The sequence below is a fragment of the Herpailurus yagouaroundi genome, unplaced genomic scaffold (genome assembly GCF_014898765.1).
Source record: "Herpailurus yagouaroundi ecotype Mexico unplaced genomic scaffold, PumYag 250, whole genome shotgun sequence".
NCBI lineage: Eukaryota > Metazoa > Chordata > Mammalia > Carnivora > Felidae > Herpailurus > Herpailurus yagouaroundi.
Window position 1 is genome coordinate 2,339,211 of NW_024412467.1, and position 23,643 is coordinate 2,362,853.

General features: G+C 48.5%; 1 protein-coding gene across 6 annotated transcripts in view; it reads left to right on the forward strand.

Annotated features, from left to right (window-relative positions):
- Positions 1-23,643, forward strand: part of RIPOR2 (RHO family interacting cell polarization regulator 2) — a 232,636-nt gene that overhangs the window by 186,834 nt on the left and 22,159 nt on the right. For 3 of the 6 annotated variants that reach the window (XM_040460448.1, XM_040460447.1, XM_040460451.1), the window contains exons 9-17: positions 4,487-4,530; positions 6,295-6,420; positions 6,673-6,821; positions 8,336-8,465; positions 8,836-8,985; positions 13,169-13,846; positions 17,041-17,222; positions 20,168-20,339; positions 23,000-23,135. In XM_040460448.1, coding sequence (XP_040316382.1) covers positions 4,487-4,530; positions 6,295-6,420; positions 6,673-6,821; positions 8,336-8,465; positions 8,836-8,985; positions 13,169-13,846; positions 17,041-17,222; positions 20,168-20,339; positions 23,000-23,135 — 1,767 coding nt within the window. Of the gene's footprint in view, positions 1-4,486; positions 4,531-6,294; positions 6,421-6,672; positions 6,822-8,335; positions 8,466-8,835; positions 8,986-13,168; positions 13,856-15,624; positions 16,481-17,040; positions 17,223-20,167; positions 20,340-22,999; positions 23,136-23,643 lie in introns of those variants that run through there. The other 3 variants (XM_040460449.1, XM_040460450.1, XM_040460452.1) reach the window with 2 other exon arrangements.

Consider the following 23,643-nt stretch of genomic DNA (forward strand, 5'->3'; position numbering starts at 1 on the left):
CGTTGGAAAAAAAAAAAAAAAAGAAAGAAAGAAAAGTCCCCTACCCCCACCCATCCCTGGATGCTAGCCCCCAGTGGTCCTTAGAGGGCCCGAAATGAAAGCTTTCGAGACTGTGCAACGGTAATCACAAAACCACTGAGAAAGCATAAAGATCTCCCCAACTGTGAAAATCCCAGCAAGGCTCCAGCCGGGCCTCAGAGACCTCAGGCTGTAACTACAATTGGCCTGCTGTTGGTTTTAATTCTGCGGCCAGTACGGTGATTGGCTTACAGGAGCAGAGGGCGGGACCTGTTTTTTGCCTGCCTGTTGCCAATTGGCTACGTTATGGTTGTAATCAGGGTCTCAGTGTGATAGCACTACAAGCGATTTTAAGAAATTTTGCTTTAATAACATGGGCTCATAAGCGCACAAACATCCCTACCAAGTACCTTTCTCCCATTAGATAAGTTCCTCAGATATGAAATTCCCGGTAATTTTGAAAGGGGGGAAAAAAAACCTTCAAAGGATTTTTCCCTTTACATACCTTGTCAGTTTTGGGTTTTTTGTTTTTTAACCAGGCTTCTGTTGTATTTGCACAGGTAAGCCTGCAGCGGATGAAACCTGCACTAATTTGCACAGGTTTTAAAGGGCACTTTGGATTTTCTTAGAATCAGCACATCTGCCCTATTCTGATTTGTAAAAACCAGTCAATTGTGCTTTTTTCCCCAAAGTATTAAAAAAAAAAAAAGACTAATCCTGCAGAAAATGACTAGGGAAAATTGGCTTTTTAAATTCTGCTCTTATTTCAGTAAATCTTTTAAAGTGGCTTGTTATGTTGTAGTTATTGGCAAAGTCCTAAGTGGCCTGGCTCGGTGGGGAAGGAGGCAGAAGGAGGTGGTGAGTTGCTGCCATCTACTGACAGACAGTGGTAACAGCGGGTGCCTTTTTTAAGCCTAAATGGACCTTCCCTATCCTCTCAACTGTGGCCGTGCCTCTTGGACCGGGGAGAGGCGGTCATTCATTCCAGTCTCACAGCTTAACGGGGCTATTCAAAGAAGGCAAGATCCACTGTGTGATACCATCGCGGTCAAATTTACACGGGTAAAACCATACATACCCTCACATAAAAACAATTAGGAACTCAAAGGTCGTAAACAGCAGCTGGAGGAGGCTGGGCCACCAAGAGGTCCGTTGGCCGGATGGACGCCCTGTGTGCGAAGGCAGCTGAGAGTCCCAGGGCCGCTCTCATACCAGCCGTTCAAAATTATCTCCTCTCCGGCTGCCTCTACGAAAAGAGCAGGATTGTTCTTCTCGAATCAGTTTGAAATTTTTTTAATGGTACCTTCTAATTTTTTTTTAACATTGGCAAATATACCCAAAATTTTTAAGTCATAATGTCATCGCTCTATCCAGTGCTAAACTTTGTAAAAATTGTCATGAATATCCAAACAGCCTGTTCTCCGCATATATGCTGCCCGCCAACCAACATACGTGATCTTTTTTATGTCTTTTTTCTTATAAACACATGATATTTGAAAAAAAATCCAATAAAAATCACTATTGAATGCCAAACGTTTAATTTTCCTCTTAATCCCACCTTACCAGAGACCATTATTTTTAATATTTATATTAATTATCGTAACATAATTCATACATAATAATTAATAATAGCTTGTTAAAGATAGCTAAACATTTGTACTGAATTTTTTTATTTTTTTATTTTTTTTAATTTTTTTTTTTTAACGTTTATTTATTTTTGAGACACAGAGAGACAGAGCATGAACAGGGGAGAGGCAGAGAGAGGGAGACACAGAATCGGAAACAGGCTCCAGGCTCCGAGCTGTCAGCCCAGAGCCCGACGCGGGACTCGAACTCACGGACCGTGAGATCATGACCTGAGCCGAAGTCGACGTTTAACCGACTGAGCCACCCTGGCGCCCCTGTACTGAATTTTTTTTAATTGAAGTATAGTCGACACTCAATATTATATTAGTTTCAGGTGCGCAACGTAGTGATTCCACAGGTTTATATGTTCTGTGTCCACCATGACTGTAGGTACCGTTCTTCCCTATACAACACTGTTACGATACCATTGACTATATTCCCTACGCTGTGCTTTATATCCCCATGACTTATTCCATAACTGGAAGCCTGTACCTCCCACTCTCCCCTTCACCCACTTGGCCCATCCCCCCACCTGCCTCCCCTCTGGAACCCATCAGTTTGTTCTCTGTAGTTACGGGTCTGCTTCTGCTTCTCGTTTATTTTGTTGGTTTTGTTTTTAGATTCCACATACAAATGGAATCATATGGTATTTGTCTTCCTCAGCCTGACCGATTTCACTTAGCCTCATGCCCTGCAGGTCCATCCATGTTGTCACAAATGACAAGATCTCATCCTTTTTTTTATGGCTCTGTAGTATTCCATTGTGTGTAAGCATTTGTAGTGAATTCTGAACTGGAGGGTTTTTTTCATAAAATTATATTGGTGCTTTTCATTAGAAAATGAGAAAATAAAATTGCCCATTCTTATTAAATTTGTTTCATTCCTTCATTAAAACTGTGTCTTCAGGTCCGTATTAGGGTAAGAGACTTTGCTTTGTGGTTGGCATGGAAGCAGAGCCAGGATTACTGATAAGCCCCTACTGATGAGTTTAGTCCCTACGTTTATTGTGCACGTGTGATGTGCATCTCTCCCTCCCCACGACTATATTTGTGCTTGGCACGCAGTAGGCGTTCCGGAAATATTGATGCGTGAATACAGGCCGCTCCCTTTGCCCAGAAGTGCCCGCTTACCCATGCCCTCATTTGCCTGTGGTGAAATTCTGTTGTTCAAATACTACCTTCCTCCAAGAAACTAGCCTGCATTAAATGAGATAGAGTTTCTTGTTGAATTACACCTAAGTAACACATTCTTAAAAAAATTCAAAATATAGAAAAACATCTCCTTTTACTGTCTCTCCATTGCTGTCCCCCTGTCTGATGTGCATCGATTTGCTACCTTTTCATATAGATAACATCTTTTAAATGAACCATGTGTGGCACATGCTCAATAGATAGTATGACCTGGGGTGCCCGGGTGGCTCAGTCGGGTGACCTTCCAACTCCTGGTTTTGGCTCAGGTCATGATCTCACAATTTGTAGGAGTTCAAGCCCCACATCGGGCTCTGCACTGATGGCACAAAGCCTACTTGGGATTCTGTCTCTCCTCTCTGCCTGCCCCTCCCCTGCTTGTGCACTCATGCTCTCTCTCTCTCTCTCAAAATAAATAAATAAACTATAAATAAATAAGTGAATGAATGAATGAATGAATGAATAGTATGACCCCATTCCTGAATATATAATCATTACTATGCATTAGGCACGTACTATGGACCAGAGGCCATCGATTGTCTTTATAAATAGCTCTCTGAGGTGGAGATTGTGACCTCCCCGCCCTTTTAGAGGTGATGAAATTGGAGTTGATACCTAGAGTAGGCTCCCTGGTCAATAAAACAGAAGTCACCTTCTGCTTTAACCCCTCTTACTGCCTCGGGTCCTTGTCTGTTTCATCCCTGTGGACTTTAATCACATTTTATTCTATTTTCTGGGTATCGGTGACCTCTCTCTTAATTTCCAGATCATTACCCCAATGTACAGATCCCCCCACACGGAGTCTCAATGAATATCTACAGAAAGAAAGAGACTGATTAAATTCAGGGTCCCTGAGATGTCCCACGACAGTGGCCTGACATGATTTGTTCTTGCTGCTACATCAGAGATGGGGCTGGATCCCAGGTGGAGCAGATCCAGCCGGGGGAGGACGTGCTGATGGCATGATCGAAGGGAAGCCCCCTCTCCACATGGGGAGTGTGGGTTGTTGTCATCTGGTTGGTTGTTTTTGTTTTCTTAATTACTGCCTTTGTATAGATGATAATCCGTTTTAAGTGATCTCATAACACACTAGATGGTGCATTATGCCGTCTAGTTGTCCTTATCGTGATTCTCTCTCTATTATCATTATGCTGGGTAGATAGGAATAGGAAAACACAGGAATGAGTGAACTGGGGACAGGCAAGGGGGACAGACTAAGCCCATGGAATCTTCACCCAAGTGAGAGGCACTTCTCAGAAATCACCAATCTTTGGGACAGAAGGAAAAACAAGACAGCAGTTTATTTTCATGGGAATATTTTGGGTAGATAAATGAATGTATCTTTCTGGCCCTAACTCTCTGGTCCTGGAAGCTGGGTGGACTTCTAATTGGCCAAAGGTTCATAGGGTTCTAGTCCCTGTCGAGCAGCCTTCTTTGCCTCAGAAAGCACCATCTTTGGTTAACCCGGCCAGGAATGTTCTCTGCAGCGGTGATAGATGGGATTCTCAGCTGTCCCCTCATCCCCTCGGGTGGTCCCTCAAAACTATTCCATGAGCTTTCACAAAGGTCTGACGCTTCTGGTTTATTAACGTTCCAGTGGGGGTTTGTGAAGGGGAATCTATGCCGCACCTCATGTCTCTGTTGCATGCTTACAGGTCTGGCTGGTTTTGCTCGCCTCTGTCCTGGAGATCAGTATGAAGTAAGTATCGTGTCCATCTGCGTGCTGGGATTGGGGATTTGAGGGACAGGAGTCAGCTGCCATTATTTGGTTTCTTACATTGCCCTTTTGTTTTTTCCTTTTACATTTGTTTATTTGGGGGGGAAATGAAGCCCCAGCGAGAACATTTGGAGGTGAAGACCCCACATACTCTTCATCCAGACACCAATTTTTTTAATATGAAATTTATTGTCAAATTGGTTTCCATACAACACCCAGTGCTCATCCCAACAGGTGCCCTCCTCCATACCCCTCACCCACCCTCCCCTCCCTCCCACCCCCATCAACCCTCAGTTTGTTCTCAGTTTTTAAGAGTCTCTTATGGTTTGGCTCCCTCCCTCTCTAACTTTTTTTTCCCTTCCCTTCCCCATGGGTTTCCGTTAAGTTTCTCAGGATCCACATAAGAGTGAAAACATATGGTATCTGTCTTTCTCTGTATGACTTGTGTCACTTAGCATATCACTCTCCAGTTCCATCCACGTTGCTACAAAAGGCCGTATTTCATTCTTTCTCATTGCCAAGTAGTATTGTATTGTGTATATAAACCACAACTTCTTTATCCATTCTTCAGTTGATGGACATTTAGGCTCTTTCCATAATTTGGCTATTGTTGAGAGTGCTGCTATGAACATTGGGGTACAAGTGCCCCTGTGCATCAGCACTCCTGTATCCCTGGGGTAAATTCCTAGCAGTGCTATTGCTGGGTCATAGGGTAGATCTATTTTTGCAGACACCAATTTTTAACATAATGTCACATTTGCCTTATTATTACTACTATGATCGTTATTTTGCTGAACCATTTTAGACCAAAGCACAGGCATAGTGACCTTTTGCCCCATAATTATTTTCCCCAAAATGGAAGAACATGCTTTCCTATCAGGATCGTGCAACTCTCAACGCAGCTAACTTAACATTGGCATTTGCCATACGGTCCATATTCGTATTTTCCCCAGTCCCAATGTTGTACTTGAAAGCAGCCTTTTCTCCCGATGCAAGAGCCAGTCCGGGATCACGAGTGCTCGTAAATATCACGGACTAAAGAACACTAGTATCTAGACCTTTCTTTAGAAAGATACACTCCAGAAAGTAAAAAAGGGCTTTTCTCTTTTCCCCTCTTTAAAAGAGCACTTCCCTAATTGAATCATCTAACTGTCTTCTCCAAAACCCTCTATGATCATCCTTGGGGCGGGTGTGAGGGAAGGGTATCTTCCCCTAAACGGTAAAGCTGTCTGAGCAAAGAGAAGGGAGACCCTCTCCCTGGGGTCTGTCGGATTTCAAAATCTTTGTCCAGTTCTGCCTCCCTCATCCAGGAGGAGGAGGAGGAGGTCTTTCTTCGTGCTGCTGGCTGCTGAGTAGATTTTAGCTGATGGTTTCTCCTCCCGCTCACGGAGCTGGGGGGGGTCCAACGGCTAATGTGCTGAAGCATTGTATTCTCCCAGGAGAAGGATCTGGTCACCGTGACCGTGGTAACAAGGAGACACGGGTTGACCTTTTACAAAGAGGGCCCCCCACCCCCTCTGCCTGGCGGAGCAGACCTTGCTCCCTCTTAAAAGCCTCTTCCCCACTCACCATCTGCCCCTCCGCCCAGACCCCAGGGAATTGGAAAGACCCACAAGAAGGGGGTGGGCGAGGAGGACGGAAGAGGGGGGAGCAGCAGCTGATTTATTCCCATGCCGTGTATCTCGAAGTGTGGGTGGCAAGTCGGGCGAGGCCCCTGGAACCCGAGGTTTGGTGTCTTCTCCCCAGATTTTCATGAAGTACGGCCGACAGAGGTGGAAACTGAAAGGCAGAATAGAAGCCAACGGCAAGCAGAGCTGGGACGGAGAGGAGGTCGTGTTCCTGCCCCTGATCGTCGGATTCATTTCCATCAAGGTTCAGTATCGTCATTGTCATATCCTGGTGCACGGATGGGTGACCCCGTCGGTGGGGACCTTTGTTCGTGACTTCCGCCTGCGGCCCCTCCACCTTGCAGACTCCCCTCTGCACCCCGAGTCCGCCGTGAAGACCACGGCTCTCGCCCAGAGCGGGCCAAGCAGAACAGGGGAAAGTGTCCCTGGCCTTTGTCCGGCACCGCCCCCCCCCCCTCCCCCCGACGTAAGGCCGTCCCTGTCCCTCTCTCACCAGGTCACGGAACTCAAAGGGCTCGCCACTCACCTCCTGGTCGGCAGTGTGACCTGCGAGACCAAAGAGCTGTTTGCCGCCCGACCTCAGGTGGTGGCGGTTGACATCAATGACCTCGGCACCATCAAACTGAGCCTGGAGATCACCTGGTAGTAAGTGGCCCTTTTCAGTTTTGCCACGTTACAAATACGTGCTGCAGACCAGTGCTGTTCAGAGGGTGGCACGGGGACCATCGGCATCCCCAGGGGGGCTTGCCACAGAAGGAGACTCTCGGGTCCCACCGAGACCTGTGTCAGAACCTCGAGGGCCCGAGGCTCTGCTTGGCTGGCTCAGCGGGTGACGTTTGCACATTGTCAGCTCCATAAGCTGGAGAAGCCTCTGTCTTACCGCTCTGCTCCTCTCCTACTTCCTGCTTGAAAATTGTTTATTGTGCTGCCTTCCCTCCTTCTCAACCTTTCAACGTATATAAAGAAACATAGCTCTGGGGTGCCTGGGTGGCTCAGGTCATGATTTCGCAGTTCATGCGTTTGAGCCCCACGTCGGGCTCTGTACTGACAGCTCGGAGCCTGGAGCCTGCTTTGGGATTCTGTGTCTCCCTCTCTCTCTCTCTGCCCCTCTCCTGCTCGTGCTCTGCCTCTCTCTGTCTCTCAAAAATAAGTAAACATTAAAAAATTAGAAAAAAAAACAAATACAGCTCTTAAGCTAATTTGGAAGAAAAATAACTGTCCAAAGGAGATATTTCACCCTTGGAAAAAAATCCCGATTCTCTCTATAATGTCTTCATTGCCTGTCCCTCTTTATCTCGTGTGCCCTATGCTGCTCTGGGAAACTTCTCGGTATCTTTCACACTCTACTGAAATAGAAAATTGCCAGAGAGGAAGAGATACCTTTCGTCAGAGCAGTGAACTTAAAGGTGGTTTTCTGAAGTCACCTCATGAGAAAGGTCGTAAGCCATTAAACACTGGTTGCCCACGACGTTTGATACTGTGCCCCTGGTATATTTCCATGCACGCGTGACGTGCGGGGCACCGATACTCAGGGTCCTCTTTCCGACATAGAGGGTGAGGTATGGAAGCAGCAAGGACCCCGTTGTCTTGTCCATGAACCCCTGTGGGCACCTTTTGCCCGGCCTCCCTCCACGTCAGCTGTAGTCATCGATGTGGCAAAGGCAAGATCGTTTGTCTCGCTGGACGAACCAGATGGCATGATGATAAACAGGGTGACGGTGGACAGACTGTCCCGCACGCAACAGGCTCTGTGTTGACAGAAACGAACAGGAGTCTAGGTTCATTTTCTTTAGAACAATCACGTTACTCTCCTGTATTGCCAACATAAAGCTCAAAGAATCTTTACAGACTGACATCTTGTACTGGACAAGCATTAATATGTTTCCATGTCTAACATTAACCAAGAAACAGATTTATCTAATGGCTGGGTGTATAGGTGAATTGCACTTAATGCCATGATGATAACCTTGGCCCCTGGAGGGGTCTGGACTCAGTCTTCTGCTCCACTTTGTTTTATCTTGGTTTATCGCCCGCCCGGCCAGCCCAGTTCCCACTTTCTTGAGTTTACTTTAGTATAATGAGGTGTCTTCTCAGCCTGCGGTCCAGGGGTTAGAGGCGACCTAACAAACGTGCGTTCACGGGGACCTGTTGTGTTGCAGCCCCTTTGACGTGGAAGACATGGCCCCGTCCTCGGGCGCCGGGAGCAAGGCCGCAGCCCTGCAGAGGAGAATGTCCATGTACAGCCAGGGGACCCCGGAGACGCCCACCCTGAAGGACCACTCCTTTTTCGTAAGTTCACGGTGATCTGGGGAGGAGGCGCGTTGAACCCGAGGTGGGGCTTGCACCCAGTATTTGAAACGCTTGACACGGCATTAGGGGTTCTCGGTAACTCCTGATAATGTTCCAAGATGCCCTTGGCCATCTGCACAGGGCGGCGGTGGTAGACCGCCCCCTGCCGTCTTTCCTCTCCCCTCACCCCCCTTTACTGATCGCACTGATAACACGCAGACTTTTCTGAGGACTCTCTGAGCTCAGCCTTTTAGAGTGAGGGGTGTCACAGCGGCCTCCTAGTTCTAATCAGAAACGCGGGCTCGAAAGCTAACGAGACACGGTAACCAATGCTTTCCGCTAACTGCGCGTCTTGCTTTGACTTCCCAAGCGGTGGCTGCGCCCTCCGGCAGACAAGCCGCGGCGGCTGTCTGTCTTGAGTGCCTTGCAGGACACTTTCTTGGCCAAGCTGCACTGCAGCCGCTCACTCAGTGACCTGCCCTCCCTCCGGCTGAGACCCAAGGCCGGGCTAGAGTTTTATGTGAGTGCGGGTGGCCTGCCCGCTGGGAAGTGCTTGCCGTGGGGGCTGGTGGCACGTGTGCTGTGGTCTGTCCGTTTTTCCCGCTTCTCTGTCGTGCTCACGGGGCGACGGTTACAGCCGTCCTGTCCCTGGGGCGGGAAATTGGGTCACGCATGCGCCTCTGTCCGCCAGGTGGTTGTCCCTGTCTTGGGTGAGCCCCGCTTTTGTGCTGTGGTTTTTCTCCACTGGGGCAAAGATATCCATGGTAACAAGATCTTCATCTTTTAAAAATACAATTACACTTGCGGTCAAAGATGTTCCTTCCCAAGTCCAACTAGTTTATCACCGGTAACAGTCTTTAGGCCTTTCGGCATTCAGATGCACTTAGCATTTGAGTAACCTCAAAAAGGGGCATTCGAGGAGGTCAAAAGGATGCATACCAATTTAACGAGAGCCTTTTTTATTTAAAGAGGTTCTTAGCCTTAGTTTATTGTAGTGTTTGTTATTTTTGCTGCCTTAGCAAAAGAAACTCATTTGTAGCCAGGAATGCAACAGGTGACCTACATTGTATGACGTTAGGTCACAAGAGACCGTCTTGTGACGTTAGGTCACAAGAGAGGGCACACGTACACGCACATGTACGTGTGTACATGGAATATTCTGCTCTTTACGAACGTATAGAAGTCATCTTTGGGTGGTGGGGGGAGTCATCTTTGGATGTCCAGAAAGGAAAGGACTAAAAAGTTTTCTGGTTAATGATCATAATAATTGCATCTAATTCGTTCAATTACAAATCCCAGGTGACAAGGACCAGACTAAAGTAGTGGGGTTTCCGAGGAAAACAGAAAGATCGTGTAAGGAAAATGTGCCTGAACACACGGACCCAAAAACGATATAGCAGATACAATTGTGTACGTAACCACGGATATCACGTGTATATCCATGTTCGCCTGCTTCAAGTTGTGGAGGGAGTTGGTAGAGATCTTAATAGCATAATTTAAACAAGAGTTTGACGGCTTCTTGTAGCCTTTTGGATAAAGGCAGACACCTCAGAGCGGCTCTTCCTCGGCCCGGCTTTCCACGCCTGCCATTGACCACTCTTCATCCTCTGCCTGAGCCCCTTGACCTCCCCACCGCTCTCCAACCCCACCACACCCTCCGCGAGCTGCCATCTTTGCGCACACAACGTTCCTTCTCGAATGCACTCCCTCCTCCTCGCCTCCGCCTCCCCATCCTGCAGGGCTGAGCTCTGGGACCCCCTGTTCCCCAGGCGGCAACCATCCCCGTGCGGGGGTCCTGCCTTGTTGTGTCACACCTCAGTTATCGCACACGCGCTGGTACTGTCGTGTGCCCGTTTATAGGCTCCCCTTGGCACACCGGGAGTCCCTTTGAGCAGAGCACCTCGGCTTCGTCTAACTCAACCTTGGCCACTCGTGTAGGTGCGCGTTGGGTTTGGGAACATGAGGCCCGAGAGAAGCGGCTGGTGAGGACTTCGGAATTTCCGCAAGAATCCTGATGGAGCAACCCCCTGCCTCAGCCAGTGCCTCCCTCGTCCCCCAGTGCGGCCAGGGCCCCGGGGGTTCTGTGAGATGCCTGAGGGATCCCCTCGGAGGAAGTCCAGGGGGTAGCCCTTTTCCAATCCTACCAGAAGCTCCCCCTTTGTCTCTCCTAGAGGGGTAAGGTGCAGGGGGGCAGACAGAGGGCAGAGGACACCGAAGGAGACAAGCCCCAGAGCCCACGGGGCCTACCTGCTGCTTCGCGGCTCCTGGGGGGGTTCCCAGAACTCCGCCCACTCCCGCCCCTGCACCCCCAGGACCCTGAGCAGCGCGCTCGGGGACCATTCACGGAAGAAAACGTTCTTTAGAGGCAAAACTGAGCTGCAGAGGTTCCTGGAGTGCCCCAGTGACACAGCTCACCCTGTGGTTAACCAGATGAGAATAGAAAGTTTGGGTTGAACTGACTGCACGTGCTGGGATCTGGCGGCCCCAGCCCAGCAGCGAGGGGACCAGAGACACGGCTGGGGAGGACAGGGGCTCCCTTTCCGTCCGCTCCCATTTCACTGGCTGGAACGTTTTGTTTCCCAGAACTATGATGGTAATTCCTTGCTTTATATGTAATTAGGCATGAGCGTGGTACTTAACTATTTACCTAGAATATCAAATCCAGAGCCCAGGAGAAATTATCCATTTTGAGAGAGCTGGTCTCAAATACCCAGAAAACTTTTTCCACGGAGCAGCATTTGGTACCGAGACCCTGCATGGACCCCAACGTAGGGAAAACTGACTCAGAAATCATTTTAATGCCCGCATAAAGTAATTATCTTGGTTACCTGGATATTTGGAACCTCTCCCCCTTCTGAGCTCTGCTTCATGGATCACAGAGTGTACTTGACCCAGCCCGGGTGGGCTCGACAAGAGGACTCGCTGTTTCTAGACACAGCTCTGGCTGTGCAATCGCGGGAGATGTTCAAGTTTATTAGTCTCCCGTTTTTACAGAAGCTATGCCAGTGTATTTCTGGCCTCAGTTATTTGTGGCATGGTTACCAAATTCATAGAACATTTTCAAGGGCTTGGATTTGTGGGTAGAGATTCTTTTAAAATAATCTATGAGAATTGAAGCAGAACAAAGCATCCCGTCTTTTGAGTGAAATAGCATGAATGTTGTAAAGTCTTTTAAGATAAATGCCTCCCCCCCAAAATTGGTAGCATTATTCATAAGTACAGCTGCCAAATATTGTGAGATCCTGCGTTTTAGGAAACAGGCTCGCTTGCCTCCCCTCCCCCACCCTTTTCTTTTGAAAATGTTAAACCCAAGAATAGTCTAATGAACTTTCACCTAGATTCAACACCAGAAGTCCTTTCTAAGAGCTTTGTTTTCTCTTGCCACGCAACACAACCACACACACACACAACCACACACACACACACAACCACACATACACACACACACAACCACACACAAGTCACACATACACACAACCACACACACATACAACCACACACAAGTCACACATACACACAACCACACACACACACAACTACACACAAATCACACACACAACCACACACACATACAACCACACACGTACAGCCACATACAAATACACAACCACACACACACAAACCACACACACATACACACACATACAACCACACACAAATACACAACCACACACACACAACCACACATATACAATCATACACACACAACCACACATACACACAACCACACACACATACACACACTACCACACACACACATACACATACAACCACACATAAGCACACACACACAAACCACAAACATACACACATACTACCACACACACAACCACACACACACGCACAACCACACACACAACCACACACATAACCACACACACACACACATACACACAAACAACAAACGAAACACAAAAAACAAAAAACACACACACACACACCCAAAATACACACAACCACACACACATACAACCACACACAAGTCACACATACACACAACCACACACACACACAACTACACACAAATCACACATACAACCACACACACATACAACACAAAAACCACACACACACATACAACCACACACAAATACACAACCACACATATACAACCACACACATACACACAACCACACACACATTCACACACTGCCACACACACACACACACACACACACACACACACACACACACACACACATATACACATACAACCACACATAACCACACACAACACAAACCACAAACATACACACATACTACCACACACACAACCACATACACACGCACAACCACACACACAACCACACACATAACCCCACACACACACACATACACACAATCAACAAATGAAACGTTAATATCATGAAAGTGCCGGTTGTTTACTTTAATGATCTCGTATCTTGTCTGCACACAAACCACACCAAGCATATAATTTGTATTTAAAAATAATGGTGTCAGGGCTCCCGGGTGGCTCAGTCGGTTCAGCATCTGACTTCGGCTCAGGTCATGATCTCACACACGGTTCACGAGTTCGAGCCCCGCGTCAGGCTCTGTGCCGACAGCTCAGAGCCTGGAGCCTGCTTCGGATTCTGTCTCCCTCTCTCTCTGCCCCTCCCCTGCTCACTCCCTGACTCTTTCTCTCAAAAATAAATAAACATTAAAAATTTTTAAAATAATAACGAGACGCCTTTTATCCACAGTCTAATCTACCCGATGACGTCTTTGAAAATGGCAAGGCCGCTGAGGAGAAAACGCCACTGTCTCTCAGCTTCGGTGACCTGCCCAACGAGGACTGCGCCCTCACCCCGGACCCAGCGGGCTCTCTCTCCAGCGCAGGTGCGGCAAACCCCGAAATCACCATCACCCCCGCAGAGCTGAGCCCCAGCAGCCCGTCCTCCCACAACGAGGGCACGGAAGACTCCGGCTCGGCATCTTCCAGAAACTCCTCGCGAGCGGGCCGGGAGGCCAAGCCGCCCCCGGAGGAGCCCCCAGCCGGGCCCAGGATCCCCCCGGAGCGCCGAGCGGCGGCAGGTACTGGGCCGGAGCGCCTGTTCCTGGAGAAGGAGGTGGCCGAGGCGCTCCTGCGGGAGTCCGACGAGGCGTCCGAGCTCAAGCCGGTCGAACTGGACACTTTTGAAGGAAACCTCACGAAGCAGCTGGTGAAGAGGCTGACCTCGGCCGAGGCGCCCGCGGCCGCGGACAGGCTGCTCTCCGAGGGCTCGGTCAGCGGAGAATCCGAAGGCTGTCGATCCTTCCTGGACGGAAGCTTGGAGGACGCCTTCAGCGGGCTTTTCCTTGCGCTGGAGCCCCACAAGGAGCAGTATAAGGAGTTTCAGGATCTGAACCAAGAAGTCAAGCATTTGGATGATATTCTAAAAGTAAGTACCGTTTCAGGGAAACCAGACTAGGTTTGGAGAGAGGCGTCTGAGGCCAGCTTCTGTGCAAAGTTGTGTATCTATCTTTCCCTGACCGATAGATAACCATCCTTTGGCGCTGACTTTTCCACCCCGGTAGCACGTGTTAAGTTTCGTCTTTCCTCACAACAGATCGACGTACCTAAGACGATCAGGAGTGGCTGAGCCCCTTCGGTCCCAGAGTTAGTCACTGTAAACCCATGTGATGTGATGTGATGTGATGTGAAACAGAGGCATTTTGATGATCATAATGTCACTGAGATGCTACTGGATAGGATCCCTTCCTGACTGATCAAGACTTAGGCATGGGTGGAGCCATGGGTCTCTCCCCTCCGCACCCCCCCCCCACAGGCCTCCCCGCCAGCCCCAGGCACGGCCTCCAAAGAGTCCCTTCTCCAGACTTGTCCCAACCAGTGAGTCGGAATCTGAGATAGATCCAGCACCAATCGTCACCTGCTGTGTTCTAGAAGCCAGGGACCCCCAAGTCCACCAGAGATGTCCTTCTCCACCCTGTTCCTGATCAGACAGCTCAGTGTGGACGTGGTGGGAGCAGAGAGCAAGAGGGATGATCTCCGCACAGGCGGGGGTTCCTAACGATGGGATCATTGTTGCTACACCGGAATGTATGTTTCTACCGGGCATACAGATTAAACTTTTGAAAACACGGCACAAGAAGACAGGACCTGATTCTGTCCCGAATCCCACGCCACTTCTGTGTTCTTTGCTACTCTAAGGTTGCCACACAGGAAAGAAATCGGGTCCTTTTCCAGGAAACAGCAATTCTTTGGTGACCTGTGCTATAAAATAGGCTTGAAAATAAGGTGGCAGCGGCGAGCCGAGATCCCACCCACAGAAGGCTGTTGTGTCCCTTGGAATGACTGTTTTTCAGATGTGGTCTTCTCAGTGGCCCGTGGGAAATACATTTCCACACATTTCCAAGGCTTCTCTGACTCTCTTAGCCTTCTCAGTCATGCTCCCCTAGCTTGGAGGGGGATTTGTCCCCAGGGCAGATGAGACTTCAGTCCCAACTCCGCAGATCCTCTAGTGCCCATGACGGACTAATTCAGTTTGTTGGTATAGCCTCTGAGAGGACGCTCTGAATCTGCCTTCTGTAAAACATAAAAGTGCCCGTTCAGGACCCGTGTGTTCATGCTGCTTGCCTAGTACTCCAGTGAAAACATCTTCTAACCCCCCAACAAGCTCTCTTCTGCATAGGTGACCAGCTTTGCTTAGTGGGCGAAAGGTGTTCAGTTTAAAGACAACTGACCCCACCTCTCGCAGATGCCTTCGAGAAAGCAAGTGGAGATACCAGTTCCCATTTCCAGACATCTGGATTGCTGAGAAGTATCTGGGCCCACCAGGAAACACTAAGCACCGCATCTGTTAGTCTTATAAAAAACCTGGGGGTCACAGATTTCTTTCCAGAGTGTTATTTCAATCTGCTGTTGTTCCAGAACGGTCCTGCCTCTAAAATCTTTTACTGTCCCTCCCTTCGTTATGATCGATACGTAAACGCATCCATACCGTGCCAGGTCAAGTTCAGCAGATAGGTACTTAAGAACGAAGACCCTAGAGGTGGGTTGAGTCTGGACCGGCTCCTTCTATCTGTCTGAGACTGAAAACAGCATTCGAGTTGAGGGCTGGGGCAAATGGCTTTAGATCCAGCCAGAATTAAAGCATCAGCTGGACAAAGCTTTCTCTTTTCTCCCCCCCCCCCCCTTCACATTCCTAGGATGCTAAAGCCTCTTGAGGATCAGAAACTAAATGATGCTGCCCCTGGGACGGAGATCACTGAGGGTGAAGGAAACAACTCTGATTTAAAAGACCGAAAGACGGTTCCCCCCCGTGCTTTTGTGCCATCTTGAGTATCAGAGACAGCTCTCTGCGAGGCGCTGCCTGCCTTGTGTTGCGAAGTCAGCGAGGAGAGCCTGAGAGGGTGGACATGCAGTTCTTCTGACTCACAAGACTTGTCCCGTTCAGTCCGCCCCAGCGCCCGTCCTCTTGAATATTTGGAAGGACTTCTTTCCATCTCTGTGCCCGTAGCAACTGGCGTTACGCTGTTTGTCGCTTCTGTCTGTGTCTAGCAATCCAGAATTCCCCAGGCCCTAGGATGGGTTTGCCCACAGTATCCCAGGGCCCAGTCACGGAAGTGACGGGATTTGTTCCGGAGAGGAAGCAGGGACCCTTCTTGCTGGGCCTGTACCCTTCCTTTTCTCCTCAGCGCTCAAAGAAAGTGATATGCCGTGAGTGTAAAATTAATACGCTTGCCTAGGGAGTATGAGTTAAGTCTGAGTTTGAGTCGTTTTCTCTTCCTGGGGTTGGTTTTTTTTTTTTTAATCCTTTAGAACAGTTTCCTTGGGCAGTCAGCTCCTGTCTCGGGACACTGCACACGTTACAGATTGGTTCCTATTTGGCACGGACTCCGTGACTTTCTAGATTTGTCTGCTGGTTGTATTTTCTTTGGAGTTGAGCTCTAGGCAGAGGGGTATGGCAGTTCCGTTTCCCAAGGCTTTCTGGGCTGTAGTGTTTCCTCAACTTTTTATTCTAAACTTTCAAGCAGACGTAGGGGTGCCTGGGTGGCTCAGTCGGTTGAGCGTCCGACTTCAGCTCAGGTCATGATCTCGCAGTCTGTGAGTTCGAGCCCCGTGTCGGGCTCTGTGCTGACAGCTCAGAGCCTGGAGCCTGCTTCCGATTCTGGGTCTCCCTCTCTCTCTGCCCCTTCCCTGCTCATGCTCTGTCTCTCTCTGTCTCAAAAATAAATAAAAACATTAAAAAAATTTTTAAATAAAAAATTTTTTTAAAAACTTTTGAGCAGAAGTAGAGAGAATCCTGTAACGGCTCCCAGTGCGCCCATCCCCCAGCTTCCACGATGTCAGCTCACAGCCAGTCTTGTTCCGTCTGTTCTCCCCCCCCCGCTTTTTTTCCCCCCGGTCATTTTGGAACGAATCCCAGATCCTGTGTCATTTAATCCATCGTTGTAGGTTTTTTTTTTTTTTTTAATGCGAAGATTTTAAATGCATATTTTTTTAAATGCCAACAACAACAAAAAATAAAAGCTTGGAAAAAAAGAAAGTGTCGCATCTCAGATCGAGTGTTGCCTGTTCTGTTTCTGCTTCTGGATATGTTGACCTTCTCCCCGATGCCTTCTGCCTTTGCAGTGTAAGCCAGCCGGAAACCGCAGCCGGTCTTCCAGTTTAAGTCTTACAGTCGAAAGTGCTTTAGAAAGCTTTGATTTCCTGAACACCTCTGATTTTGACGAGGAGGAGGATGGTGATGAGGTTTGTACTGTTGGAGGAGGCACGGACTCGGTATTTTCAGACACTGAGACGGAGAAAAATAGGTAAGTGTGAAGTCAGCATCCACTTACCTCTCTTCTGAACAGTGGTTCTTTGTTACTCTCAGACGGGACCCATGCACATCTCCAGGAAGAGAAAACTCCCTACACGAATGACCAACTGGCTTTCAATTCCCTCTTATTGGCAAGGGCCATTTTTAAATGTTGTTCACCTCTCTTGTGTTGTCAAAGGGAAAATGAATCACCTTTCTTCGTTGTAAATAAGGGGAAACTTTTGTATGGGCATGTGTTTTGTGCACACCGATATCTTGGAGGCTCCGGGGGTCAACAACTTGCCCCCAGTGCAATGAATTCCAAATTAACGAAGCGTGCTATGTGTCTGGAGACCTCTTACTGGATGATCCACCTGTACCTGGTTCTCCTCTCTTTGCGTGTCTTATTTCTTATCTCTTCATTTTGTTGTGCTCTGCTTTTTCCACCCCTGTATCTCTTGCTCCCTTTGGCAAAGTTGCTATACGTTAACCTCATCCGTGCACGCGTCAATGTCAGGTTTAAGTCCGGGCACATAATTGCCTCAGAATGTAACAGGGATGACCAATAACTGGTAACGATTTCTTCTGCTTCTGCAGCCCAGCAGGTGGAGAATGAGGCCTTCTCTGGGGAGGGAAGGGAAGAGGAAGGGGGATTGTTGTCACCTTCTCTATCAGCCTTCCGTGTGCGGCCACACCTTGTCTTTGGCACTAGCGTCTGGGGTCCGTTTTGTAACTTGAACGAAGCAAACCAAGCACAGTGGAATTTGCTCACCTTCACTACACACACACACTCACACACTTTCCCAAAGGAAAGGGCAGATTTTCACCATCTTTACTTTTGCCGTGTTATGTAAACAGGTTTTCAAGTTACGCCGCCACGAACCTCTCTGCGGGTGATGTTATGTCAGTGTTTGGGGGTTTTCTTGTTCCTGGAGGCTTTCTTCTTCCAAAACCAGGAAGAGAAAAAGTGAGAACTAGAATTTATGCTTTGAGCAAACTGAGGACACGGCAAACAAAAGTTACTAAACGAATGCAATATTTAAGCGATGCCCCTGCATTCTATGCTGAGATTTCTCCAATTTGATCGAATTTGTGAAATGCTGCAAGACCAAAAATCTGTCTCCTCATTACATAATATGTCAGAGTCAGACATCAGTCTAAGCTTCGTTCTCTGGCTCTCAGAAGCATTTTAACAACAAAAACCTCGTAGATTTTGTACGTTTTATAGAACGTTGATATTAAATTGACTGAATCGATCAACTTTAGTATATGTCCTCAGTGGTATTAGGGAAAATTGTGAAAATTGTGTGTTTTATTTATTTTTTTATTTTATTTTTTTGAGTTTATTTATTTTGAGAGAGACAGAGATAGCACAAGTTGGGGAAGGGCGGAGAGAGAGAGAGAGAAAGAGAATCCCAAGCAGGTTCCGTGTTGCCAGCACAGAGCCCCATGTGGGGCTTGAACTCACGAAACTGAGATCATGACCTGAGCCAAAACCAAGAGTCGGACGCTTAACCAACTGAGCCCCCCAGGCACCCCCATGTGTGAGTATTAAATATGTGTTGATGGCCAGGATGCAGGCACAGTGCTTTCCCCTGGAGGCAGGTGTGCAGTGGAGTAAAGCATCCAGTGCCTCTTAGCTCAGGTTCACGATCTCTTTAAATCATGGAGGCTAGGGGCGCCTGGGTGGCGCAGTCGGTTAAGCGTCCGACTTCAGCCAGGTCACGATCTCGCGGTCCGTGAGTTCAAGCCCCGCGTCGGGCTCTGGGCTGATGGCTCAGAGCCTGGAGCCTGTTTCCGATTCTGTGTCTCCCTCTGTCTCTGCCCCTCCCCCGTTCATGCTCTGTCTTTCTCTGTCCCAAAAATAAATAAACGTTGAAAAAAAAAAATTTTTAAATCATGGAGGCTGGAGGCCAGGAGCCCGGAAGCCAGCAGCTGCCCGGTCGCTGTCTAGCCGTGTGAACAGGACCCCACGGGGAACCCCTCTGCCCGTCAGTCCTCCCAGTGTGAAATGAGACAGCTCTTCCCTCTTTCCCACACAGATTAATTTTAAGAACAAAATTGGATCATAGAGGCAACATATTTATTTGTAAACATAAGTGCCCGTCACGATCCCAGGTTTAGACAGTTCACCAGCGGGGAGTAAACAAGGTGTGAGAGGCAGAACCAAGCTCTGCCTTGGAAGAGTCCAATAAACGCCTTTTAGCCTTTGTCTGGGGTAGAACATCATGCCTCCTGTTGACAGTTTTCCTTTTTCTTTCTCTTCTAGTAGCAATTGATCTGAGGCCAAAAAAAAAAAAAAAAAAGCCTTGACATTATTTCTTAATGGAATTGCTCTTGGGAAACCACAACTATAGAGGACAATTTAATCCCAGGATATTTGGCAAAGCGCCCCATCCCCAGAGCAAGAAAGTGTAACAGGTGCACCATGAGGGCAGATTCCTTGGTGAGCCTGCTTTACAAATGGCTCACTGCTGGGCGCAGCTGGGTGGCTCAGTCTGTTAAGCGTCCGACTTCAGCACAGGTCATGATCTCACAGTTCATGGGTTCAAGACCCACGTCAGGCTCTGTGCTGACAGCTCGGAGCCTGGAGCCTGCTTCGGATTCTGCTTTCTCCCTCTCTCTCTGGCCCTTCCCCACTTGTGCTCTCTCTCGCTCTCACTCTCGCTCTCTCTCTCTCTCAAAAATAAATACACATTAAAATTTTTGAAACACCGATTCACTGTGCTTGAGAAGCAAATTCTGGAAGCAGTTTGTTTGTGTGATCTTTTAATACGGCACATTGGTGACTGGGCTGAATCAAGAAGTAGCTTTTGAAAGGTCTCTCGGTTTTCCAAGGCTAGAGACAGCCTCTTTGCGGTAGGTGCTACTTGGGGCCTTCTGGGAGCTTCGTAGGGTTGACCTGGGGTTTCCCCGCTAAAAGAAACTACTAACGTTGCGCTCACCTTCCTGCTTCAGCCCTTACAGGTCGGTACACCCAGAGGCCAGGGGGCACCTGAGCGAGGCGCTGACAGAAGACACAGGAGTCGGGACCAGTGTGGCCGGAAGCCCCCTCCCCCTGACCACAGGAAATGAGAGCCTGGACATCACCATCGTCAGGCACCTTCAGTATTGCACCCAACTCGTTCAGGTGGGCTCGGCGACTGTGTTTGTTTTAGACCCCAGGCTCTTGATGCACCAAGAATGTGTGCTACCTTTTTTCAGTTTTGCCAGAGAAATGAACATTCAGGAATATGAGAACAAGCCTGCTTCGCTTTGGGCCGACTCGAAAGTTCTGATGGCCCTGGCCATCCTCCCTGAACCCTAGGTTTTCTATCTTGAAACCTAGCTCTCCGCACTCGAACGTGCAATAGGTTAGCTCTTGATTTCAAATCGTTTGCCAAAAGAGAAGAGTAACGTGACTAAGGGAAAAAAAATTGCATTGTGCCATCTACAAAGGGGTGGACTTCGAAAGCCAGTGTTACAGGGCACACGGTAGTGTGGATATTGTCACTGCACCTGGACGGCTAAAGGCGAAATGGTGCAGGATATAAGCACGGTTTCCCAGATCTTGAATAAGTACGTATCAGCAGCGAGAAAGAATAGTTCCAGAGGCCATTATCGTTGCCAGGTAGGCGCTCGTTCTGGGACGCCATGGGACTTGTTTGTCTTCTCATTTCAGGCTACTTACCTGTTAAGATTTTGCAACAGTGAAGCGGATATTTTGAAGTTCTTTGGTTGCAGGAAGTGCGTTAGCTCCCTTGAACGAAGTGCTCCCCACCTCCTGCCCCAAGCATCTCCTTAAATACTTACTCCTCGCCTGGTTGCTTGTCTTCTCCAGCCTGTTTGCATGTGTGGGGAACAGGATGAGAATGTGAAAGCAAATGGGTAATGGTCTTCAGGGGGGTTGGCCAGACAGGAAGGGTGCAAAACGTAAATAAATAAATAGTCAATCAATCAATCGTGCTCCTAAGAGCATGGGACCAAGTGGCAGACAAGAGGCAGGGTAAGGAGGAGGGGGGTCCCAGAGAGGCCAGAGGTGGGTTAGTGTGCTTTTTCCATAATGCACTTGTGATGAGATGGAGAATATACTTTCCTCCGTGAACAAACAACCCCAGAGTCACCTCAGACACTGTGGGAAACTGGTTGGCAATTACGACTCTTACCGCTAGGTTGGCCAACATCCCAGTTGATCTCTTCTGTTGACTGTTGAATTTGCCAGCCATTTACTGACAACCAATCTGGCAGAAGGCGCAGTGGTTTTTTTCTGACCAAAATGGGAAAGGGTTGTTGTTTGCTTATAACTATTCTCTATCCAACCACTTGAATAAGATGGTTTTCACAACTCTTCGCCCTTGCTGAGCCTGATTCTGTGCTGAGCACACTACCTGTTGGCACTGTAGAGGTAAAGTCATTATCTTGTGAGACATAAGAGAATTCTCTTCCATGAAGGAATGAATGTTTTCTCTCAAAGACTAATTGACAAGCAATATTCAGTGCAATGCAGTTCGTGAGTTCGAGCCCTACGTCAGGCTCTGTGCTGACAGTGCATGGATCCTGTTTGGGATTCTCTCTCTCTCTCTCTCTCTCTCTCTCTCTGCCCCTCCCCTGTGCACTATCTGTCTCTCAAAAAATAAATAAACTAAAAAAAATTTAAAAATATTCAGTGCAGCGTTCTTCCCAATACTCAGACCAGACCATGGTCATAACAAGTCAGCCCCACTGTGGGGAAAATCAGCATCAAAAAAACCAGAAGAGGCACACGTACAGAGATGTAAAGGATTAAGGATTAGAAACGTAATTTCTAACCCACACCCACTGCCGCATCGGTGAGTTTACATCTTCATTCGGAATGTAATTGCAAAGAGAAAAAAACAGGCATCCCACGTGGACCATATGTTATGCCTGAAGTCAGTTCACTTCTGCTGTATCTACATATGTGAAAGGCATCAGCACATAATTGCTACACTAGGCTCGGAGATTGGAAATCATATGTGCATAGAATCTACATGGTTTAGACAGGGGAGGATGGCAATACAGGTCAGCTCCCTGTATCCATACCCACCAGGTGACTGGACAGGTCTCTGAGGCACACAGAAAGGTCTAGAACCTTCAGGCAACAAGTGACTTCTGTCCTCTCTCATGCCCTTTACTCTTGTGACCTGCACTCAAATGAAATCAGTTACTATTCATGTGGCCTTGGGCATGCTACTGGACCGCTCTGTGCCTCAGTTTCCCCAGCAGTAAAATGGAACATCAACAGTACCCACCTCCTAAGGTGGTGGTGAGCAATGGCATGAGCTAATACACGGGCTCAGACCAGTGCCTGGTACATAATCAGCACTCGTTAATTAGAATGAGAAAGCCTTGATTATAATCATGATTATTATACCACACATTCTTCATTTCCAGCTTGAAAACAAGGAAAGAAATCCGTGCTGGGAAAAATGACTACTTGGGAAGGCAATCTTTTTTTATCTGTGTGAGCACACAGAGAAGCAGCCTGAATATGCCTTCTAAGTTTCAAAGAGGATTTACAGAGCCTCAACTTGATAATAACCTCGTGGCTCTATTAGTGAAAAAATCCCAGAATCCATACAGGCACGGAAAAAGTTGAGAGGCAACAAAAACACGTGTGATTTCGTCGGGTGTTGTAACTGGCACAGAACGAGGAACGTTCTCCCGCCAGAACAGAACACGGTGCAGGCCTATTTAGCGTGACGGCCGTGGGAGGAAGGACGGGGTTGGGTCGGGAAACCTCCGCTGACGACAGTGGGCGTGATTGACACGGCGGCTTCTTTGTTTTCTCAGCAAATTGTTTTCTCAAGCAAAACCCCATTTGTGGCGAGCAACCTCTTGGAGAAGCTTTCTCGGCAAGTCCAGGTGATGGAGAAGCTGTCAGCCGTCAGCGATGAGAACATAGGGAACATCAGTTCTGTCATTGAAGGTAAGCACGTGTGTGCCACACCCCCAGCCTCTCCCTTGCTCCGTGGGGCCGGCAGGAAGGCATGACAGTGGAGGAACGGCCAGTGGCCAGTGCCCAGCAGCGTGGACTGGTGCCATCTCGTTGACACTGCGCCTCAGCCTTCGGAGTCAAACCAGCAGAACACGGTTTTGTCCATGGGGCCAGCCCCCCACCTCCGGAAGTCAGACACCCGTGTCTAAGCAGAACCAGCGTGCGCCTCGCAGGCGGTCTCACGGACTTTTCCTACCAGCGCGGTTCCATTGGGGGGACAGGCGACCGGGACTGTGCTTGTGCCGTGTTGCTGGTGAAGACACAGCTCCCACAGCAGCTGACTGGCAAAGGCAGGACACTCCCCAGCTGGCCTTGGAAAAGGTAGAAATACGCTGGCAGGCTCTCAGGAAAGTCCCCGGTTCCAAGACGGTTAGGTGGAGAACTTGACGTGGGGAAGCTGCCTTTGAACTCGCGTGGTCTGGCCACGGAGCTCTTTATA